This window comes from Ornithorhynchus anatinus, chromosome 16 (genome assembly GCF_004115215.2).
Source record: "Ornithorhynchus anatinus isolate Pmale09 chromosome 16, mOrnAna1.pri.v4, whole genome shotgun sequence".
NCBI classification, from domain to species: Eukaryota; Metazoa; Chordata; class Mammalia; order Monotremata; family Ornithorhynchidae; genus Ornithorhynchus; species Ornithorhynchus anatinus.
Genome location: NC_041743.1, coordinates 40928117 through 40949827, shown reverse-complemented (window position 1 = coordinate 40949827; position 21711 = coordinate 40928117). Strand labels below are relative to the sequence as shown.

The window sequence follows — 21711 nt, the reverse complement described above, 5'->3', positions numbered from 1 at the left end:
TGAGGTGGGCACTTTTCCCCTGAGACCACTTCCTCCCTTCATGGGGCAAAACTGGCCGACGGCTCTGGAAAGAACGTGCCTTTCCTGCTGAATCTTGCCTCTACCATTTTGGGATTCAATCTCCCCAGGATTTCCAAACAAAGCATGCGATGGGCATAGCATCTGCCTGGCCCTGAGACCGACTGAAAGGGCTAGCCCCCTGCCCCTCTTACTAGGCTACTGGGCTGCAGAAATGAGGAATGGGGTTCCACAGGGTGACCTTCAGCAGGGGCCCTGAGCAGAGGAACGAGACCCCCAGCTCCCTCCCGAAAGCCGAACATCGCCAGGGTTCTCCTCAATGCGGACAAGGAGACTGAATGTTCGGTCGGGTACCAGCTGATGCTGCTGGGGAGAAAGACTGCCAGCAGACGGCTAGGGTAATTTCCAAGTGTTTCTTCTGATTCCTTTGGGGAATGGTGGTTTGGGTTACCACCAATGCTGGGGAGGGGTCCCTCCATATGGGAGATCCGAGGAGCCAATGGGAAACCTTCCAGGACCCCTCAGTAAAAGAAGGTCGGAGTGGGCTCTGAGCTCCAGCTGGGGGCGTCAACACCCTCACCTGGCACCTGTGTTTGTCGGAAAGGTTGCTGAGATAAAGAAGAACATCTCCCTACCTCTGCTAAAGGATTTCTGAACTAGAAGCTCCCTAGAATGGAAGTTCCTTGAAGGCAGGGATCGGGTCTGCCAACTCTATTGGACTGTTCTCTCCCAAGGGTTCAGTACAGGGCTCTACATCCTGTAGATTATAAGGTCCCTGAGGCCAGGATCATGTCTGGTAACGGACCGAAACTCTTCCAGGCATGCAGTTCATTACTCTGGCAGAGCTGATTGACTGTAAACTCTCTAAGGGCAGGGATTGGGTCCTCCACGGTTCTACTGTACTACTCTTTCCCAAGAGCTTAAATTCAGTGCTCTGCACCCAGTAGGTGCTCAATAAATACCACCGATTGAGCGACCGAGTGATCCCGAGCAGACCCCACCAGTTTGTAGAGGGCTGGGAGAACCTCTGGGTTCCCCACGCCAAGCAGGTAGGTCGGGAACAACGCCTCTGCCTCTTCCACGAAGACCTCCGGGCTCACCTGTCCCTGCTGGGGCTGGGCGATGATGATCTGTCCGGGCTGGATGGTGGTGGTGGAAGTCGTGGTCTGCTGCCCCGGTTGCTGCCCCTGGACCTGGACCGCGGTGGGCTGTTGGGCCAGGGTGAAGTAGTATTGGACGGGCTCGGCCGGAGTCACGGCCTGGCGTACTTCCTCCTGCCGGGGGGATGGGACGGAAGAAAAGGACCATCTCTCAGCAGCGGCGGCGGTGAATTTCCACTCCCCTCGACCCCGCCTCCCACTCCCACCGAGTGCTGAGCTCTTCACATCTGAAGCCAAGGGGAGAGTGGCATGTGCGGAGTTCAGTTGTGCTACGTCCAGCTGAACATAACAGATTTCCAGAGGCGCCGGGAAACCGGCCGCCAGAGTTCTGCAGCCCCGGGCCGCCCCCTGGTTCGTGATGAGTTGCAAATGGACAAATAATGACTGCAGCGAAAACCCGTGCAACAGCAGGGCTTGTCAGGAAGCTCCGTCACGGCCGGTTACCGGAGCCCGGCGCTAATTGCCGGAGCGCCGGGAAGATGCTAACGAAGCATCGTGTCAGCGGAGCTGGCTCCTTATCCCCCAGTGCTGGGTCCTGGGGGGCCGCCAACGGCAGCCAGAGCCAGGGAGGGAGAAGGAATACCCATTTCTCTCCCAACGACCCGGTGTCGGAATCGGGATGGGAAATGACCGCGGGATTAAGTCAACTGTTGTCACTGTCTGGTTCGCTAGATGGGGGTGGAGGGTGGGGAGGGGGGCTGCTCCTCCACGTCTCTCTGAGTCCGGGGAACTGACCCCGTAGGCCACGGTGGCTTCCAACCTGAAAAGGTACAGTGGCAGATTTCCTAGCTGGTTAGAGTGACTTGGGGCCCTGGAAAGGGGGCTGAGGAGCGTTTTTCCAGACCCTGGGGAGAGGTGGGGAAAGACCTTCAGAAAACCGCTGGGCTCTGGGGGGGCGGGCGGTGGACGTGGCAGAGTCTCTTCCGTTGGACTTGGCTGAAGTTCTCCATGGCGGAGGGAGTAAACAACCCTCTCCCAGCCTCCTTGACTTGACAGCTGAGAGTGTAGGATGTTTACACCCCCCACAGCACGGGATCCCAATGGAGCAGGCCTTGCTGGGCTCCCCGGAGCCGTGTGGGGCAGGGCAGCAGGGAGGCCGGCGACGGGGCTTTGTCCCCTGGGACCTCGTTTTAGAGTTCAATTAGAGTCCCCGTGGGGACGACCAAACCCAACAGAAGCCAAAGAAGAAACCCAGCCCAATCACCGCTCCACGCTGAATTCTTTAGTCTAATAAACTCACTTCCAGGATTTTGGACTCAATGGGGACTGCGGTGGGGAGAAAAAAAATGACGTCCCTGAAAACCTGAAAGAAATAGCTCCTTTGAGGTGTGAGGGGAGCGGCCTAACCCACCCCCGTCCTGTCCTCCTCCCCGTTCAACCCGCATGCCTGGCTGGAGCGAGCTGGAAAGCAGAGAATCAAACTCAAATCTGAAGGTGGCAAACTTGGCTGAGGCTGGCAGACGCCCACACTCAGATCGGCAGCCACCACCTAGGCTAGGCCCATACTGGACGCCTCTGGCACACTGCTTCTGGGAGGATGGGGGGACCGCGGGGGTGGGGGGAGGTGATGGGGGGAAAGCACTGGGGAGGCACTGCAGGCTGCTGTAGCAAGGAGGGTCCTGCATGTTTGCTTGGGATGGGAGGACTGGCCACTTGGAAGACCTGGGAACGGTTCTCTGTGAGGCGAGGCCTGGGGCCAGAGACGATCCAGCTGGCAGAGCAGCAGCTCTGGTCCTTTCCTAAAAAACAAGCTAGCCCCCACCCCCAAACGAGACCCAGTGAGCGCCTCCCTGGAGCCGGTGCCCAAGGTAGGGGGTCTCGCTCTTCCTGCGTCGGCAAGGCGGGACCCGCTGGAGCCCGGCACTATTCCAAGGCAGCTGGGAAATCTCAATTCGTTTACTTTGCGGCACGGTGACTCCGCCCGGGCACGTGAGCCGGCGGGGCAGTGGGCCGCGGACCAACGAGTGGAGGCGCAGCTCTGAGGGCAGGCTTCCGGGAGCGGACGGGCCGGAGTGACGGCCGCTCCCAGGAAACCGCTGGGTCCGGGATGGGATTGGCAATCCTTTCCCAATCCTGCTTTGGTTCCTGATGGCTCAAAGAGACTCAGTGATGGATTTGGAACGGCAGAGGTATGGGTGAGAGGGCAGTGGTGGCCTCTACCTGCTAAAGGCTTTTGAAGGGGAGGAGAGGGGTTTGATCTGATTTCTGAGGGAAGCTGGGGGCCCAGGCCCCTTACTTAGAAGGATGCCCCTCCTGGGGAAATGACGGGAGGATTCCGGCAGGAGTGAAGCCCGACAAGTGACTCCACAGCCTCTTTGCAGCTAGGGCTTGCGCCCTGGCTTGAGGGCCGAGGTCAGCCGGTGGGATGCCAGACTGCGAAATCGACAATAACCCCCGAGGGCCATCCCTGCCGCTGGAGCAGGAGGGCATGCTGCCACGTCCCTCCTGAGCCGGGGGAATGGAGAGAGAGCGAGCGTGTACTTTGGGCTCTCAGGAGTGTGCTGCCACAAGGGTCACAGTCCCCCTGGAGGAGTGTCCAGATGCCAAGGAGCCACTGGGACTCGGGGCATTCTTAAAAAGGCCATCCCGAGTCTCCCTCGTGCTGGCACTGGCTTGAAGAGAGAGCCCCAAATGGGGCTGTTTTTTGGGGGGGTGTTGGAGAAGAGGGAGTGGTGGACATACGATGCCCCATCCCAGTGACCTCCAAGTAGAGGGATGAAAAACCTAGCAGAGTAAGATGGACTCGGGGCTGGGTTCACTCAGAAGCAGGCAAACTAACCCGGCTGCAGCCAGCGGGGACCCGAAGGGGAGGAAGGTCCGGCATTCTGGGCCTCTCCCTGCACAAACTGGGGGCATCCTGGCGCAGGCTGGCGGGTCGGGCCGACTGTGGCAGCCTGCCGCTGTAAACATCCGACTGAAAGCTCCTTCGGCACCTTCCAGCTTCCAGTCAAGGATGTTTACAGTAGCAAAGACTGTCGAGGACGCGCGGGGTACGGCACTCGGTCCCCGGGGGACAACAAGCTTCGCTCTGTCTCGCTGGCTTCCGAGCGGAGGTGGTGGAGGTGGGAGGAGGGGCTCTCTCCAGCCGCCCATCTCCGTCCACCCCAAGAGTACCGAAATGAGGCTCACCCTCCACATTCAATTCTCCTTATCTGCCAACCTCGGGCAAGTCAGTTAACCTCTCTGAGTCTCTGTTTCTTCTCTAAAATGGGCAGAAGACATTTGTTCCCCCAGCTTTATATTTTGAGCCCTGGGAGGCGCAGGGACTTGTCCACCCTGGTGAGCTGTAACCTCCCCAGCACTTAACATGCTGCCTGGCCCCCTGTGTTCAGTAAATGTCCTAAGTACAAGCAACGCCGGGGAGGGAGAGGTAATTTGAAGTTGCGGGACGAAACTGGCGAAGTCCAACTGAACTCACCGGTGCCAGCACAACCCACCGACTCACTGGAGCCGCATTTCCCCAACAGCCGGTGTCAGGCACCGTGTTGTTTAGGAAGCGGGCGAGGCTGAGGGAGGTGCGGCCACCTGCCACCTGACTCACCGTGTGTCCTGTTTCCCATTTTTCCTGGAGCCTCCCGGAGGGGGAAAGAGCCGAGGACAGGGGTTGTGACGAGACGTGCCGTGAGGCGGTTGAAAAGGTGGGAGTGGGGCAGGGTGGCAGGAAGGTACGACTTGGATCCTCACTGCCATTCCTTTAGGGGTTTGACTGGCTGCTGTTCCTGGTAACTCTACCATGAGAGGCCGTGCGGCTCACTGCACAGAGCATGGGACCGAAAGTCAGGAGACCTGCTTCGCGTTCCCTCTCGGCCACTCCGTGGCCGTGTGACCTTAGGCTAGTCACATATTCCTCTTGGCCCTCAGTTTCTTCAACTGGACGATGGGGATAAGATTAGATTTCTGCCTCCCTTCCTCTTAGATTATGAGCCCCGTGTGGGGTGGGGGCTGGGTCCATTCTGATTGGGCTCACACCTACAAAGTGTTTGGTGCACCAGAATGTGCCTAGTAAATATGACCACAAGAGTAATTATTATGACTGCTTCACAACTCTGAGGCTAGCAACGTTCACCCTGCAATCGGTTCCTATGAATGTGAAGCTAGGAATGTTGGAAATAGCCCCGTCCGCACAGAGCTCAACTGCCAGGCAGAGAGCCTAAGCCTGCAGCCCTGGTCAAGTAAAAAGCACGACACCTTTGACCCGGAGAAGCCAAGGTGAGGGTCGCCAGGGGCACGATTCCCTCTCTTCCCCATCTGTTAAGGTGAACAAAACAGCGATTAAGTGCCGGTTCTCTCTGGGCAAGGGTCAAGTTTACCAAGTCCATTTGTGTTGTATTTTCTCAGGCACTCGGTACAGTGCTCCGCACTCTGTAAGCGCTCAATAAATACCACCATATGACTGATTGCTGGGGTTTCGGGAGGACCGTTTCACCAATTCACCTTTCCTACTCTTGAGCAATCCCCCAACCCTGCTCTCTCTCCCTCTGACCAAGAATGGTCACAAGTTTCCTGGGAAAATGTGCATCCCAGGCCTTCCCACCTCTGTCTCTTACTAGTTGCCGGCATAACGGGAGCTGATTTAGGGAAAGAGGACGGAGAAGAACATTTAGTAGGCTGGGGCTGGAAGGGAAGGCGAGCCTAATTATAGAAATAACAACTATGATACTTGTTAAGCACTTACTAGGTGCTACTCACTGTTCTAAGCACTGGGGTTAATCAGGTTGGACACAGTTCCTGTCCCACATGGGGCTCACATTCTTAAACCCCATTTTACAGATGAGGTAACTGAGGTCCAGAGAAGTGGCACAGCCAGGACTGGAATCCAGGTCATTCTGACTTTCAAGCCCGTGCACTATCCATAAGACGCATTACTTCTCCAACTCCGGTGCCGGGGGCCCTATCGACGATGGTCTCGGCTCACGGGCACTGGCGGCGCCCACCCAACTCACCTGGCGCTTCGGGGGTTTGAGTTCGTCCCGGGGAACAATGTCGATGAGGAAGTCGAACTGGTCAAATTTGGTGATTGCCATGGCGATGTCGTTCCGCTGCAATGGAAACCAGAGGGACATTCAGGCTGGGGGCAGTGAATCCCCGGGCCTCTGTGTGTTCAGCACGAGACACAGCAGGGAAGCTGGCATGCGCCCGGTGCACCCGCCGGGAGAGCTGCTGGATGGTCTGACAGGGCAACCTCACCTACAGAGGGAGACCTGACCCCCAAACAACGTGAGGAGACTGGAGGGCGCACCTGGTGTCGGAAACAGTAAAGGAGGCGACGACAGTTCAGCCCGGTGTGACAGACGTAAACTATGTCAGGAATTGGCTCCTCAGCTGCCAGAGACTGAAACTGGAGGCAAAAGCAGCAACACGGAAGCGGGCTGGTTCCTTTGTTTCTAGCTCTCCACCTCCCTTCAAAGAGCCCTAATCACCACCCGGTGCACACGGTAAGCGCTCAATGAATACCACTGATCGATCCATCTAGGTCTCCTTGCGGGACTGCCTCGAGTCCCGTAGGAGGCAATCCTGCCGCTTGCAGGCAGAGGCTGGGCTCATCGCCATCTCCCAGGCCAAGTCCTTCCTCAATTCTCTCCTTTAAACCTTGAGAGCTTGGAGACCTGGGTTTGAATCCCAGCCGCCTCTCATCTGCTGTGTGGCTCGTGAAAGTCACTCCACTTCTCTGAGCCTCAATTTCCTCATCTGTAAAATGGCGATTCGGAACCTGTTCTCCTTCCCCTTTAGACAGTGAATCCCATGCGGGGCAGGGACTGTGTCCAATCTGCTTACGCTCTGTCTACCCCGGTACTTGATACGGCACTTGGCCTACAGTAGGCGCTTAAGAAATACTACAATTATTAGATCTTCCTGAAATGAGGCCATGGCCCGAGAGGTCCAGTGAGCACTTGGAGTTCGGGGTGGTTCTACTTGAGGGTGCAAGAGAGGGCCCGGTAATTTGGCTTTCCCCAGGCGGGAAGCTGCCTGTCTCCGGGCAGTGACACGAAAACAAGGTCAAAACCTCAGATGATCCCAAACTTCATGGCATTATGCATGCCGGTTCTTTGGACAAAACAGCAGGTGGATGGAAAATTTCCGTTTCTTCCTTCCCTTGATGCCGTAATGGCCCCGGGCCACTGAAATGCAAAACTCCGGCCCCACGATCCTGCCAACTGCGCTTTTGATAAGATAGCTGTTGGCTTGAATATTACACAGCCGCTCCCCAAACCCGAGGCTGGCCACGACTGGACTCTGACAGGGCTCATGAAGGCGAGAGAAAAGGGCCCGGGGGGGGGGCGTGGGGGGGTGGTCTCAAATTCTCCATGACGTCAACCGCTCGTATAAAAGCCGCTCACTCCGGCAGGAGGAAACAGAGGCAAAAACAACAACCAACAACAAAATCCCGGAGGGAAAACAAAACGGCAGGGCAGGGCAGGACTTCGGCTCTGGATGCTCTCCTATCAGGATGAAGGGTGCTAGGACTGATCCCCATCACACCAGAGCTGGAGGACCATCAGAGGGGATGGCCATTAAGCAACTAAGCAATGCAAAAGCTGCTTTACTTTTTTATGGTGTTTAAGCTCTATGTGCCAGGCACTGTATTAAGCACTGCGGTAGATACAGACTAATCAGGATGGACACAGTCCCCGTCCAAAATAGGCTTCACAGTCCCAATCCCCATTTTACAGATGAGGTAACTGAGGCACAGGAGTTAAGTGGCCTGCCCAAGGTCACATGTGGTGACGGTGGGATTAGAACCCAGGTCCCTCTGACTCACTCCCAGGCCCGTGCACTATCCGCTACTAGGCCACGCTGCTTTTCTGAATGAAAAATAAAGCGGAAGGGCAGGGTGAGGTGGGAGAGGCTGAAGAGCCCGAGACCCTTGGGGGACGGGCATGTCCCGTCGGGTCTGGGGTTGAGAGGCCGCTGGGTTTCCGCCGGCCTCCCCTCCGAGGGGGTGTCGGTCCTGGCTTCGCTGTGGAGACGCTAGACCCCAACCCAGCACCGCCTCCTTCCTGGGATCAGATAAATGAAAGGACAAGCATTTGCATTTTGGTTCTCAGTGACTGGAGGGAGCGGGTCCAGGAACCCTGTGGGAGTTGGAGCCTCTGAGTCACGGGGGCCAGGGGAATGACAATTATGTCTCTTCAAGAGCCCGAGGACATTACGATGATCCATGGCCAGAGGAGCCTCTTTAAATGGGTAGGGAGGCAGAGAAGCCAGTTACTGCTCGTCTGCACGATATATCAGAACATTTCTGGCCCTAGTTAACCTGTCCTACACCATTTCAGGACCCCAGGAAGGGGAAATGAGCCCCCCCTCTTGTTCCCCAGCATTCCCATCCCCTAACCACTGGCTGCCACCATCAAACCCCAGGTACCTGGAGCGTTCTGCGCTTGTTGTCTTCTGTGTGTATCCACGCTCGCAAGGTCAGCTCTGTGATGAAAATCTGGGCAGCCTTGGCGAACAGGACGGGGGCTTCGGCACTGATCATCTGCAACGGAAACCGGGCATTGACCTCAACTGCCGCTGACCAGGGCAGGCTCCCAATCAACTCTTAACCCCACCCCAAGCAGCCCCTGTCCATCACGCTGGACCAGATTGGACTAGACTATAGACGGAGTGGCTCAGAGACCATCCGGGCTGGGGGCCCGGGGCTTAAAGGAGCCCCACTATCCTTCCCAACACCACAGCTCCGGGGCAGAAGACCCCCAGGGGTGGGGTGGGGGGGTCCCACCTATTTGGTATTCATCCCACTCCCCAACCTCACACCACTTTACGTATACATCTTTATATATTACAAATTACTTATTTATACATATTAATGCTTGTCTCCCCCACTAGACCATAAACTCATTATAGGCAGGGAACATCTCCGCTAATTGTGCTGTATCGAACAATTAGCAGACATGTTCCCTGCCCATAAGGAGCTTATTGTATTGTACCCTCCCAAGCGCTTAGTACAGTGTTCTGCATGTAGTAAGCGCTCAATATACACCATTGATTGACTGGAGGTGGGCAAAGAAAGCAGGGAAATACTCTTCCCCCTAAAAGAAGATCCATCCTCCTGGAGTGGGAACTTGGGGGGACCAAGTTTCCCAACTCCCTCCTCACCAGAGCTTGAGACCCAAGCACTGAGAGAGGGGGTCTTTGGTCGGGCAATCTGAAGCGCCGAAGGCTTTGGAGACCAGCTCAAGCCCCAGCAGGATGTTGGAGCTCCAGCAGTGCTAACTAGAAACCTCCTGACTACCTAGCAACTGTCTAGACTCCAGCCTCTCAGGGCCTGGAGGGTCTCAGCTGTCTTCCGATCGTCAGTGGATATTTAGGGCCTCCGGGAAAAGAGACTCTATCCCTCACTAGCCAGGGGAGGAGCAGGGCGCTCTCCACCCCCAAATGCAATCGTAATCACTCGTTTCAGCTCAAGGGAGGCCTTCATTTCCAAACCGGTTCATTGGGTTGATTCCACCTTGGGCTCTAGGGAGAAGGGAGGAGTGACACCCACTGGCATGGTTTCAGGGGCTGTCATTTTGGACTTCCCAGAACCAAATCTCAATTTTACCTTCACATCTTCATCCAGTTTCATGATCTTCTTAATACGGGCCAGTGGGAGCTCCTGCACACGGAAGTCTTTCTGCAACGACCAACGGGAGAGGCATAAACATCCAGATAAGCCGGCCGGGAGATTGACGGCCTCAGCTTTTCTCGGTGGGGGAAGTAGAAGGAGGAAGGAGCAGAGGAAATCAGGAATTGCAGCAGAATTAAACTTTGGTGAACCCGCCCAAAGTTTCTAAGCTGTCTACGTGTCACTAGTTTGAGACAGGGTCTCACTGGAGATGGGTTGAGGGGGAGGAGGGAATTAAAAAAAAGTCCATCTAGGGAGCATTTCTTTACTCTCTCCTGGAGGAAGCCCCAGCCCTGGGAAAGCCTAAGTTCCCAGGGAGAGTCTGATTCAAATTCCAAGGACGCTTCACTAGGCAGCCACCCCCGGAGTCTTGGGCTGAGTGGCTAGTTTGGCAGCAGATGGCCCAACTCATCGGTGGGCGGCTTGGGAAGTCAATGCTCCCAGCCCTGAGGCCCGGGCCATTTCCGGGCTCTGTCCCCTCCCAGTCACAGAGATTTGGGGGCGGGGTGGGGGGGCTTCCGAGCACGCTACCACTTGGCTCACAGGCCCTCCGGTGCAGCTTCGCCTCTTGCTTCCTGGAGGCGGGTCCGACAGCGGGAGTCAGCGTTGACCTTCAGAGAACACTACGAGGCCTGGCCTCCTGGCTTGTGCTCAAAGAGTGAGGCGGAAAAGAGGAGTCTCTGCTCTGGATTGGGGCTGGGGCAGCGGCAGGAGGTTGGGGAAGAAAGTGGCTCTCTTTACTGACCTGGGCCATTCAATCACTTGTGGTTAAAGGTTTTGCTGTTCAAGAGAAAGACATTTGTGCACGGGCCAGATGAAGGAGGCGATTGTAGAATACGACCATCGCCACAGTGAGGGTCGTGGTGGGGGGCGGTACTGGAAGCTGACCCTCACAGACCCCCGGGGACATCAGGATGATCACCCTGGGGGTCAGGTGCCCACACACTGACTCCCTAGGTTGAGGGGTGCTGACTCTGGAATTCTCATTTTTGTCTTATGGGACAGTGGCTATTGTTTTGAACCCAGTGTCATTAACTGGGGCGGGGGGCGGCGGGAAGCACTTCCTCCGAGCCGCTGGGAAATCAGAGCTCCGAGCCGGTGAAAGACAATAGACTCGTTTCTTATAACATCGCTGACCCTCCCCTCCACGAGCCCTGGAGAAAAATAGAAATGAGCGCCTCCGCCGCTTGACTTCTGCATGTCTTGTGGGGAATTTTGGACCAAGGGCAAACCCAGCGTGCTGCCTGGCTACTGTCCAGCCGAGCAAACTTTAAACACCAATTCTTCATCTTTTCCTTTCCCAAATTAGGTAGCAACGTTTTCTACGAGACTGCCGGCTAACCCTGGAGCGGCAGAGGCACCGGAAGTCTGGTTCTGGCGACTTCACTGAGGGGAGATGGTTTGGGGTGTGGAGGTGTTTTCATCAATCAATAATCACTCCTATGTTCTGTGGGACAGGCTGCACCAGCTCTCTGAGAGAAACCAACGTAACAGGAGGGCTCCGCGTACTGCCACGATGACCTGTAGTTTTGGGATAACAGGCACACTCCAGTTGGCTGTTTGGGCACTAATGGACAGAGCAGAGGTGTTGGGGAGAACACAAAAACGGGGAAGGTCCCTGGCAGAACCGGGCAAAGGAGGGAACCGGCCACATGCTGGTGGGAGGTGGCCCATCTCTTGCTAGCCAAGGCAGCCTGGGGGCAAGTGGTCAGCTGTTGGCAATTTAAAATCTGATGCTGGGATCAGACAGATAATCCTCTCACAGAGGAGGGCTGGCTTCCTAAGCCACACCAAATGCACACTGAGTTTTTACAGGTGCTAAAGTAATACTGTGTTCCTCATTCATTCATTCAATTGTATTTATTGAGCACTTACTGTGTGTAGCGCATTGTACTAAGGGCTTGGGAGAGAACAACCTAACAATAAACATATATATTCCCTGCCCAAAGTGAGTTTACCCCTATTCTAAGCTTCTCCACCCACCCTGAGAAAAAAGCAGCAGTTTTCTAAGCATTTGCTGACGGCCACTGCTTCTTAGTTGTACGTTAGGCTTCACAACAATTAGAAATCAAATCATTGAATTCCATGACAGGTGACTGCCTGACTTGGGGAGCAGGCCTGGCCACTGAAACTTCAAACCTAGTTTTTCTCCAGGTAGGGAGGTGTGCAAAGGAAAATTAAATTCTACCTTTTGGAGTTTTCTGGTCTCTAACGCTTTTGGGGCATTTTCATAAGCTTCATCTCTACTTGGGCAGTTCTGATACACTTTATTTTTTGAATGTCTGACAAGAGATATGTTAATTTGGGAGCCTAAATGCCTTTGATGATGCTGTGAAAGTCTTTTTGGGGAGAGAGGGAGGGCCAAAAGTGCACAAAGACCCCAAACCACACAATTATGCATTTTTGATAGAAGTTTCAACTGTTTTCTAAAAGCTCTGCTTGGTGGTGGGGACCGATTTTGAGGAGAGAGCCAAGACTTTAAATTGCTAGATTTTATGAGGTCAAAGGGCAGAGGACAGGGTAGGTAAAATTTATGACGACTTCTCTCCCTCTTGTTAGACTAAAAGCTCTTTGAGGGCAGAGAGCACATCGATTAAATCTACCATCTGCTCCCAAGTGCTTAGTACAGTGCTCTGCACACAGTACGTGCAGTGGATGATGATGAAGAAGTAAATTCAGGTCAATTTTCCTCAGAAGAATGTTCAAGGAAATCTTTTTTCCTCCGCTGCCATATATACAGAAGTCTGGGTCTTCAGAAAAAAGTCTTTTTTAAACATCTGTTAGAGACCATCCACCTAAAGATAGACTGGCCCGATGCCTAAATCCTAACAGGCTGTCCAAATCTGCTGGGTCAGCAAACCCGCTTGACAGAACGACAAATCAAAACTCCGCTGGTTGGGAAGGAGACAGTTAAGTGGCCAAGACCACACTCCTGGAGTTTATTCGATCCAAATAGTATCACACTCACGAGTTGGTTAATGCTTGGTAGAAGATGTCACTGTACAGCTGGAAAGTGCCAAACCAGAAAACAGGCAGCCCCGAAGGGCCCAACAGACTGGATTCTAGGATGCTAAGCAATACTGCTGGTAATTAATAAAAATATAGTTTCACGCCTCGAAAGCATTGTGGAGGCCACAGTGGATGGGGCATGAACCTGGGAGTTAGAGAACCTGGGTTCTAATCTTGGCTCTGACAACTGCTTGTTGTGTGACCTTAAATCACTTCACCTCTCTGTGACTCAGTTACCTTCATCTGTAAAATGGGGATTAAATCATTATCCCTCCTACTTAGACTGTGTCCCCCATGGAGGACTGTGTCCATCTTGATAAACCTGTATCTATCCTCGTGCTTAGAACAGTGCTTGACACATAGTAAGTGCTTAACAAATATAAAAAAAGGGGAAGATCACCTGCGTACTATTCTTTCTAACCATCGCCCCTTACCTATAATTTATTTTAATGTCTATCTCCCCCACTAGACTGTAAGCTCCCTGAGGACAGGAATCATGACTACCAGCTCTACTGCATTCTCCCAACCCCTTAATACTGTGCTCGGCACACGGTAAGGGCTTAATAAATACCATCGATTGATTATGCGTCACTTCAAGCTTCTTCTCTGGGACATTCCAAGAGAAGGCTAACCCAGCTTTTTGGTCAAGCAAGAGTCTGGGCAAATCATGAAGTCTGCTTCCTAATTACAATCATCAACTAGTACATCAATGCAACTAGGATGTTGGTTGGATTTTAGGTGCTCCTGGGTGTGCGTCAGGAGTCTGAACAATCTAAAACCAACTTGCCCCTCCAGGAGGAAAAACAGAGGGGCCGGGGGAAGGAGAGAGTAGAAACAGAGACAGAAGTCAGAGAGAGAGAGAGAGAGAGAGAGAGAGAGAGAGAGAGAGAGAGTGTGTGTGTCAGCCTGGAGAGTGTTGGAGAGGAGGGCTCACTGTGGGCACGGAACATGTCTACCAACTCTGGGTATTGTACTCTCCCAAGTGCTTAGTACAGTGCTCTGCACAGGGGAAGCTCTCAATAAATACCATTCATTGATTATGGGGCACAGCTCCAGGGAGAGGTATGACGATCCAGGTTCCCCTCCAGTGGATCTTTCCATGGCCTTCCCCCGCCTCTTCCCCACTGGCTGGCTCTCTCCTGCCACCGTCCCCCATCACTGGGTAGCATAGTAACACACGACCGTAGGCTTAGTAGCCCCAGCCGACAGATCCCACCAGGTGGACCCTGAGCTGCCTGAGTCCGTGGGTCATTCTCAGAGTCACAGATCACTTCAGATGGGGGGAAATTTGTCGAGGCCATGAAGACCGTCGGTGGAAGATCACTGAGGGCTCCAGGGCCCTTAATCCCTGTCTGAAGGGGACCGGATTCTTAGCTCCTCCTTGAATTGCCCTTCCCAAATGATGGACCTGGGGGAAGATGGCCGCTGAGGCAACCCTGCTCCCATGTGATCCTCTGCTTCTGGGGATCCAGGCACTTCCCTGACTTGGGCAATGCAGACTTTCAATTTTCCCTCCTCAAAGCCAGGCCCGAGGGACTTTCCTCTTTCATGGGGCTTGGTTTTGGGAAGCAGGCGTGACACTGAGGAAAAACCCCACACCAACTACTGCCTTCAAGATAATCCCCTTCGAGATGCTACCTCTTTCCTCAGTTCGTCTCCCCCGGCCTCCCCATGAGCCGGTCTTACCACTGTCAGATTCCGAATCTCTTCCATGACCCGGGGCCAGAAGGACTGCAAGCTTTGCTGGGCATCACTGCTGCCGGCTCCGCCAAACCCGCCGTCTGTGGACATTCTGAGAGCTGAGGAAGAAACAACAGAATGGATTCGTGAGACCACAGGCGTCCACGCTAGGGACGGTCCTTGGTCCCGGGGGCCCGGCCTCGCTCAGTTCAGATCTCCGCCGGGATCAGAATGGTGCCAATCGTGGCTGGAAAGAGCCCAGATGGTGGCCCAGCCTGTCCCCTCCTGATATCCATCCCCACTAGACTCTCTAGCCCTCCTTGCACCCCCCTCACTCAAAGTGAAGAGTTTGGAGGAGAACCCCTTGGCGGTGCAAGTTCTGTGGGGGTTCTTGCCTTATATCTTTATCCTCTGCCGCTTCCCCTATCTGTAATTTATTTAAATTTCTGCCTCCCCCCCATTAGATGATAAGCTTCTTGAAAACAGGGACTGTGCTTACTGGATCTACCCTATTGTGCTCTCCCAAGTGCCTAGCACAGTGCTCTGTACACAGCAGTCACTCAAAAATACAAGTGATTAACATGGATCGAAAGGGACATCACATGCTTCCAGTAGCATTTCCGATGCTTAAACCTCCACAGAAAAACACGTGCGTCCGGTTTTGCCCACATGCTCAAAAGCTACAGCTCACCCTTCTCCCTTCCCTCTGAAGCTGTAATCCTCCTGGCCTCCACCAGCTACTATCACACCCTAAAAGCTCGTGGAAGAGCAAGAGTTTCGTTCACTTCCATCAGGCCGACCGACTCCTCTCCCCTACAGTCAACGAGCTCTTTCTGACTCCGGGACGGATCTGCCAGATGCCCTGAAAGATCGGGAAGACCCAAACGCAGGAGGAAAAGTGGGCGGCGGGAAGGAGCAAACCCCCCAAAATCACCTCCACTTTCATAACAACCGGAGGCTTGCTGCCAGGCAGAAGGCAGCTTGGGAAGCAGTGTGGCCTAGTGGATTAGAGCACAGGCCTGGGAGTCAGAAGGACCTGGGTTCTAATTCTAGCTCCACCACTTGTCTGCTGCGTAGCTCTGGGCAAGTCACTTCACTTCTCTGTGCCTCAGTTACCTCATTTGTAAAATGGGGATTAAGACTATGAGTCCTATGTGGGACAGGGACTGTGTCCATCCTGAGCAACTTGTAGGTATTAATATAGCGCCTGGCACATAGTAAGCACTTAACAAATACAGAGCCGGGTTTCGAGAGACTGCTCTTGGTTGAGGGTGACGGGAAGGGTGCAAAAAGCCCGGCTGTGCTATCCGTGTGCTGCTAAGAGTTCTGCGGTCCTGAAGAGAGAAGAGCGGATTTTTCCAGGTGGCCAGAAGTGCTTGCCTGGCAGAAAATAGGGCTGTAAAGGAACAGCTTAATTAAACACGAAAGGGTGGGAGAGAGGGGGACCACGAGGGGGCTCCCCACAGAATTCCTGGACCGGGGAAGGATGTGGAAAGCTCGAACGTGCTGGTGACGGAATGCTGGCAGACAGCTGGCTAGCTAGTTAGGAACGGCCTGATCCTGACGGGATGCAAAGAATAAAGCAAATCGCTGCATGACAGGGCTTGTTACTCTCCAGGCCTAAGAAGCATTTGTGTGAGGGCTGGGAAGAATCGCCGGCCACCTCTGGTCTGCACAAAGCCGAACAAAGCCAGTGCTGAACTGGGAGAATTACCAAATCACTCTAAATCCTTTCTTGGGATTGGTGGGGGGTAAAGGGGGAGGGTGTCCCCCAAGATTTCTTTGATGTTTTTGTTTAAAAACAAACCTAACCAGTGTGTATATATTACAAAGTTCAAGGGAGAGGGGGGAGGGGTAAGGGGAGGGGCTAGAGCCAGATCTTTAAAAAAATGATTTCAACACGGGTGTCATGGCATTGGTGTGTGGTGATGTAATGGGAAAAGGAGAGTAGCCAATTTCTGCTCCAGGAGCTGCAGGCCAGTTTCTTTCAGTTAATGGGAGCTGGGTGTGAATCCCTGAGGGCAGGGGGGGCTCAAACATTGCTGGGGGGCAGTGAGGGAGAGGACTTAAATGGCAGGGCAGCAGCATGGCCTACTAGGCACAGCATGGGCCTGAGGGTCACAAGGACCTGGGTTCCAGTACTACCTTCACGTCTGCTGTGTGACCTTGGGCAAGTCATTTGACATCACTGTGCTTCAGTTACCTCTTCTGTAAAATGGTTATGAAGACTGTGGGCTCCATACTGGGATAGGGAGTGTGTCCAACCTGATCAGCACCCCAGTGCTTAGTACAGCATCTGGCCCACAGTAAGTGCTTAACAAATACCATTTAAAATAGGAGGGGTTGGAGGTGGGGGGGGAATGACTTATTGTGGGCAAGGATTGATCCATTGGCTTTCATCTTTCAGTAACATGGTTTAGCGAAGAGCAAAGGGGCTCTGGGGTACGGCTCTAAGGTAGCTGCAGACCCTTCAGGGGAGGGGTTTTTTTTCCTACGACATTTGTTGAGCACCTACTACGTGCCAGGCACTAGACGCCGGGGTAGATACAAGATAATCAGGTAGGATGTGGTCCATGTCTCACATGGGGCTCACGGTTTTAATTCTCATTTCACAGATGAGGGAACTGAGGCACAGAAAAGTGAAGTGACTTGCTCAAAGTCACACAGAAGATACGTGGTGGAGCCGGCAACAGAACCCAAGTCTTCTGACTCCCAGATCTTTGCTTTTTCTACTAAGCCACACTGCTTTCCTGGAGTTACCAATTAATCATTTTCACCAAGTGCTTACTGTATGTGGAGCAGGGTGCTAAGCGCTTGGGAGAGTACAATACAACAGAGTCGCTAGACACATTCCCTGCCTACAGTGAGTTTACAGTCTGGTGGGAGCTATTCAGTAACAGTGCAAAGGCCCAGAGAGGTGTGGTGCCCTCCCCAATGTCACACAGCAAGCCAGTGGCAAGGTTAGGAATTCAGGTGTGTAGATCCTAGTCATGGGTTCTATCTTCCCCAAGAACGTGTGGAAATAGAGTGTCTCACGGACTCTCCCCTGCAATTCTAGTCCTCTTAAAAAAACAGCATGATGATAATGGTGTTGGTAATTATTAAGCACTTACTATGTGCCAAGCGCAGTTCATTCATTCAATCATATTTATTGAGCACTTACTGTGTGCAGAGCACTGTACTAAACATACTGGTACAGTTACAAGATCATCAGGTCCCACCTGGGGGCTCAGAGTCTAAGGCGGAGCGAGAGCAGGCATTGAATTACCATTTTACACGAGGGAACTGAGGCCCAGAGAAGTGACTCGCTCGAGGTTACATGGCGGACAAATCCAGGTCCACTGACTCCCAGGCTCGCCCTGTTTCCACTAGGCCAAACTGCTTCTCTGACACGAACCCAATGGCGGATGCGTGCTCATCCCACTGAGGCCAGGGAGGAAAAGTCGACCGTTTCCTAGAGGGGGAGGTTCTCACCGTGCCTCGGAGAGGTGTCCAGGAGCACAGCCCCTGGTGCAGTGGGGTTTAGGATTCAGGGAGCCGAGTTCACAACAATTTTGCGACGAGTGCTTCCCAGGAGTTGGAACGTCCCAGAGATGCCAAGAAGAAATCCCGCCACTCACTTTGGGTTGGGCACCCAGTCGGCCCATGGCAGAGAGACTTTCAGAGGCCGCTCTGTGTGCTGGCCCCTTTCCCTTGAATTTCACCAAAAGGGACTGGAGGCAGCGGAACATCTGTAAAGATGAGCCTGCATGAGCATGAATGAATCCCTAAAATGGTTGGCTTGGGGCCACAAGCTGTTGCAATATGGGTCACACGGAAGAAAGTTACTAAAGCTTTTTGGAAACAGGAAAGAGTTGCTGCACTTAAAAAAAAATACACCCAAAACACCAAAGCTTGGTTTGAGAGGTTCATTTGCTCAGGGAGATGGCAGTAGTGTGAAAAACCCAAGACTGTTTTATTTCATTTCAGATTTCTGACAGAAATTCTCTGTGAACTTTAGCTTTTGCTTTCTGATAACTTTCCCTAGCACCTCTCATGGATACTTGGAGAAGAAAGCGGTCGGCTTCGTCACAGGAAGGGGAGGATTGGAACTTGATCTTCCCACACCTTTGCTCAGAAATGAGCAGTCCAATATACTGGACTAGGCCCTGTGGATAATAGATAACAACCACTGGAAAAGTCTCAGTTCCCTGAGATGAGTGGAGAGCAGTGTGGCCTCGTGGCAACAAGTCCTGGCTTCCGATCCTAGCTTTACCCCTTGCCTCCCTCTCTAGACTCTATGCTCATAGTGGACAGGGACTACGTCTACCCACTCTTCACCGTGTGGGACGTTTTTTTCTGCCCCCGCCAAAACAGTGTGGTTCCTCTCGAAGCAGAGCTGGGAGATGATGATCAAACGGTTAAAGAACCAAGACGGCGAAGCAGGAAATCCTGATGGAGAATCCAGATGACTTCATTCTGCTCTCCAAACAAGTGAGCTAACAAAGCAAACAGGAGACGGCACGAAGTGCAGGCAGCCCTGCAGTAATGTGGGCTGTGTCCCTGAGCTTTTTGGCTTTAAGGTGCAGGATTCAAGGATATTTTGTCTGGTTCCATGGGACTGTGGGGAAAGGCGAGCTGTGGTTTCGAGAGAGGCGGACTGGGGGCCGGAGTCCCTGAAAGCGGGTTTCTGTGAGGTCCCAACCATCTCCTACTAGGAGAAGTGGGTGTACGTATTGTCCCTCGAAAGCAACTTCGATCGGAAGTTGAGGGGCAGCATGGACTGGTGGAAAGAACCTGGCTCTGGGAGTCAGAGGACCTGGATTCTAATCCAATTCTACCAACTGCCTTCTGCGTGACCTTGGGCAAATCCCATCATATCTCTGGGCCTCAGTTACCTCGCCTGTAAAATGGGGATTGAATACCTGTTCTCCCTCCTACTTAGACGAAATCCCAGGGCTTAGATAAGTGCTTGACACACAGTAAGCGCTTAACAAATTCCATAAAAACCCCCACAACAAACCAAAAAAAACACCTCCCCCAAAAACAAAACTTGGGAATCACAGATTTTGGCCCCATCTGGGCCTGGAAGGACCCAATATTGTTCTGCTCTGTTGGTTTCAGTTAAATGCCAGAAGGGCTCAAAGCCATGACCCCTTCCTGACCCCTGTTAAATCACCAATGGTGCCAAATAGCCAAACGAGAAGATGACCAGGCTTGGGCAGAGTCATTGTTCAAGCTACATTTGCTGAGATTACTTCAATGGGATTTGTTTTTACTATTCAGACTACCACTTGTAATATTTATCATTTGTATTCATTAACTGAATTACTTGAAATGCATCTCAATGCTAGGACCTGGCCAACAGGATAAAGCAATTGTTTTAAATAAAAATCTTCAGGACGAGAGAGGAGGCTGGGAAGCTGACTGAGAAATCAGATCAACCACGCTGAGAAGCAGTATGGCCTAGTGGAAAGAGCACAGGCCTGGGAGTCAGAGGATCTGGGTTCTAATTCTGGTTCTGCCACTTGCTGCTCTGTGACCTTGAGTAAGTCACTTAACTTCTCGACTGTAAAATGGGGAAGAAATATTTGTTCTCCCTTTCCCTTAGCCCTATGGGCTGTGTCCTACCTATTTAACTCATATTTACCCTTGTGTTTAGAACAGTGTTTAATACATATTAAGCACTTAAATACCTTTAAAAAACCCAACAAAAAACTCCTTTATTCTACATCTCCTCAAGGTGGGCCAACTTGGGCAAATCCCACTCTGGGCCCAGTTCACTCACAATTGAGAGTGCTCTTAAACGAAAATGGTTTACTTTCAAAAACAGTTACCTCATCTGTAAAATGGGCGTTGAAATTGTGAGCCCCACATGGGAGAGGGACTGTGTCCAACCCAATTTGCTTGTATCCACCCCTGCACTTAGTACAGTGCCTGGCATGAGATCCATCAATCAATAGTATTTATTGAGTGCTAATTGTGTGTCAAACCAGATAGCGTGAGAGCTAATCACAGGGACTTAAGAAGCCTCAGGACTTGGGCATGTCATTTAACTTCTCTAAGCCTCAGGTGCCTCATCTGGAAAATGGGGATAAGATAGAGCCCCGCAAGGGTCAGGGACCATGTTTGATCTCCTAACTTTGTATCTTCTTTTTTTTTATGGTATTTGTTAAGGGCTTACTATGCACCAGGAACTAAGATAGCTACAAGCTAATCAGGTTGGACACAGTCCATGTCCCACATAATAATAATGTTGGTATTTGTTAAGTGCTTACTATGTGCAGAGCACTGTTCTAAACGCTGGGGTAGATACAGGGTAATCAGGTTGTCCCACGTGAGGCTCACAGTTTACCCCCATTTTTCAGATGAGGTACCTGAGGCACAGCGAAATGAAGTGACCTGCCCACAGTCACACAGCTGACAAGTGGCAGAGCCGGGAGTCGAACCCACGACCTCTGACTCCGAAGCCCAGGCTCTTTCCACTGAGCCACGCTGCTTCCCCCATGGGGCTTGCAGTATTAATCCCCATTTTACAGGTGAGGTAACCGAGGCACAGAAAAGTAATTTGCCCAAGGTCACAAAGTGGACAATGGATGAGCCAGGATTAGGACCTAGGTACCTCTGACTCCCAGGCCCGTGCTCCATCCACTAGGCCATGCTGCTTCTCCACCATGTACCTGTCACCATGTTGATCACCGAGTAACTTCTTAATATACCCCGCCAATATCCTTAGGAGGATGGGGAGGGGTGTGTGTGGGGGGGGCAAATAGTAGAATGGCTTTGGGGCAGAAGAAGATGAAAGGACAGATATCCTCTCTGCCCAACAAGAAGAATGGGCCTTTAGGTGAGGTCAAGAAAGCAGGTTCCTTTTGAAAGCAATTGTTCAAGACGATTGCTAGTGGATTCTCACCAGAGGCAAGTCTGAGAGGAATGGATTTCTCACGGAGAGCAATCTTTTAGCTGGAGGCTGGTTCCAGTTACCCACTGCTGTATTCTGTGCCTCTGGCACCGGGCTATCTTACCTAAGAAAGCATGAGTGGGAGACCAAACCTCTGACCCGAATTTATGTGGGCGTCCTAAGCAAGTTAGCTCAACTTGCGGCATTAATAGAATCGGGGGTGGGGAGAGAACTGATCACCAACACATACGCTTGGTCTCCAAAATCTGTTGGTGCAAGGCAAGACCATAGGGGAAGAGGCAGGGAATGTGGCTGTTTTATTGTTGTACTGTACTCTCCCAAGTGCTTAGTACAGTGCT

The 21711-nt window shown here is 52.7% G+C and overlaps 1 protein-coding gene and 2 non-coding genes across 5 annotated transcripts in view; all 3 read right to left on the bottom strand.

Moving 5' to 3' along the window:
* Positions 1–21711, bottom strand: part of NFYC (nuclear transcription factor Y subunit gamma) — a 67826-nt gene that overhangs the window by 6253 nt on the left and 39862 nt on the right. For 2 of the 3 annotated variants that reach the window (XM_029080918.2, XM_001507129.5), the window contains exons 2-6: positions 14479–14591; positions 9721–9792; positions 8542–8655; positions 6122–6217; positions 1119–1292 (exon numbers count right to left, since the gene is read on the bottom strand). In XM_029080918.2, coding sequence (XP_028936751.1) covers positions 1119–1292; positions 6122–6217; positions 8542–8655; positions 9721–9792; positions 14479–14583 — 561 coding nt within the window. In that variant the 5' untranslated portion in view covers positions 14584–14591. Of the gene's footprint in view, positions 1–1118; positions 1293–6121; positions 6218–8541; positions 8656–9720; positions 9793–14478; positions 14592–17946; positions 18151–21711 lie in introns of those variants that run through there. The other variant, XM_029080919.2, reaches the window with a different exon arrangement.
* MIR30C-1 (microRNA mir-30c-1) lies at positions 2136–2196 on the bottom strand. Its single transcript, NR_127420.1, has one exon. It is a non-coding gene; the product is annotated as a microRNA mir-30c-1 (primary transcript).
* Positions 4061–4155, bottom strand: MIR30E (microRNA mir-30e). The gene has a single exon (NR_034867.1). It is a non-coding gene; the product is annotated as a microRNA mir-30e (primary transcript).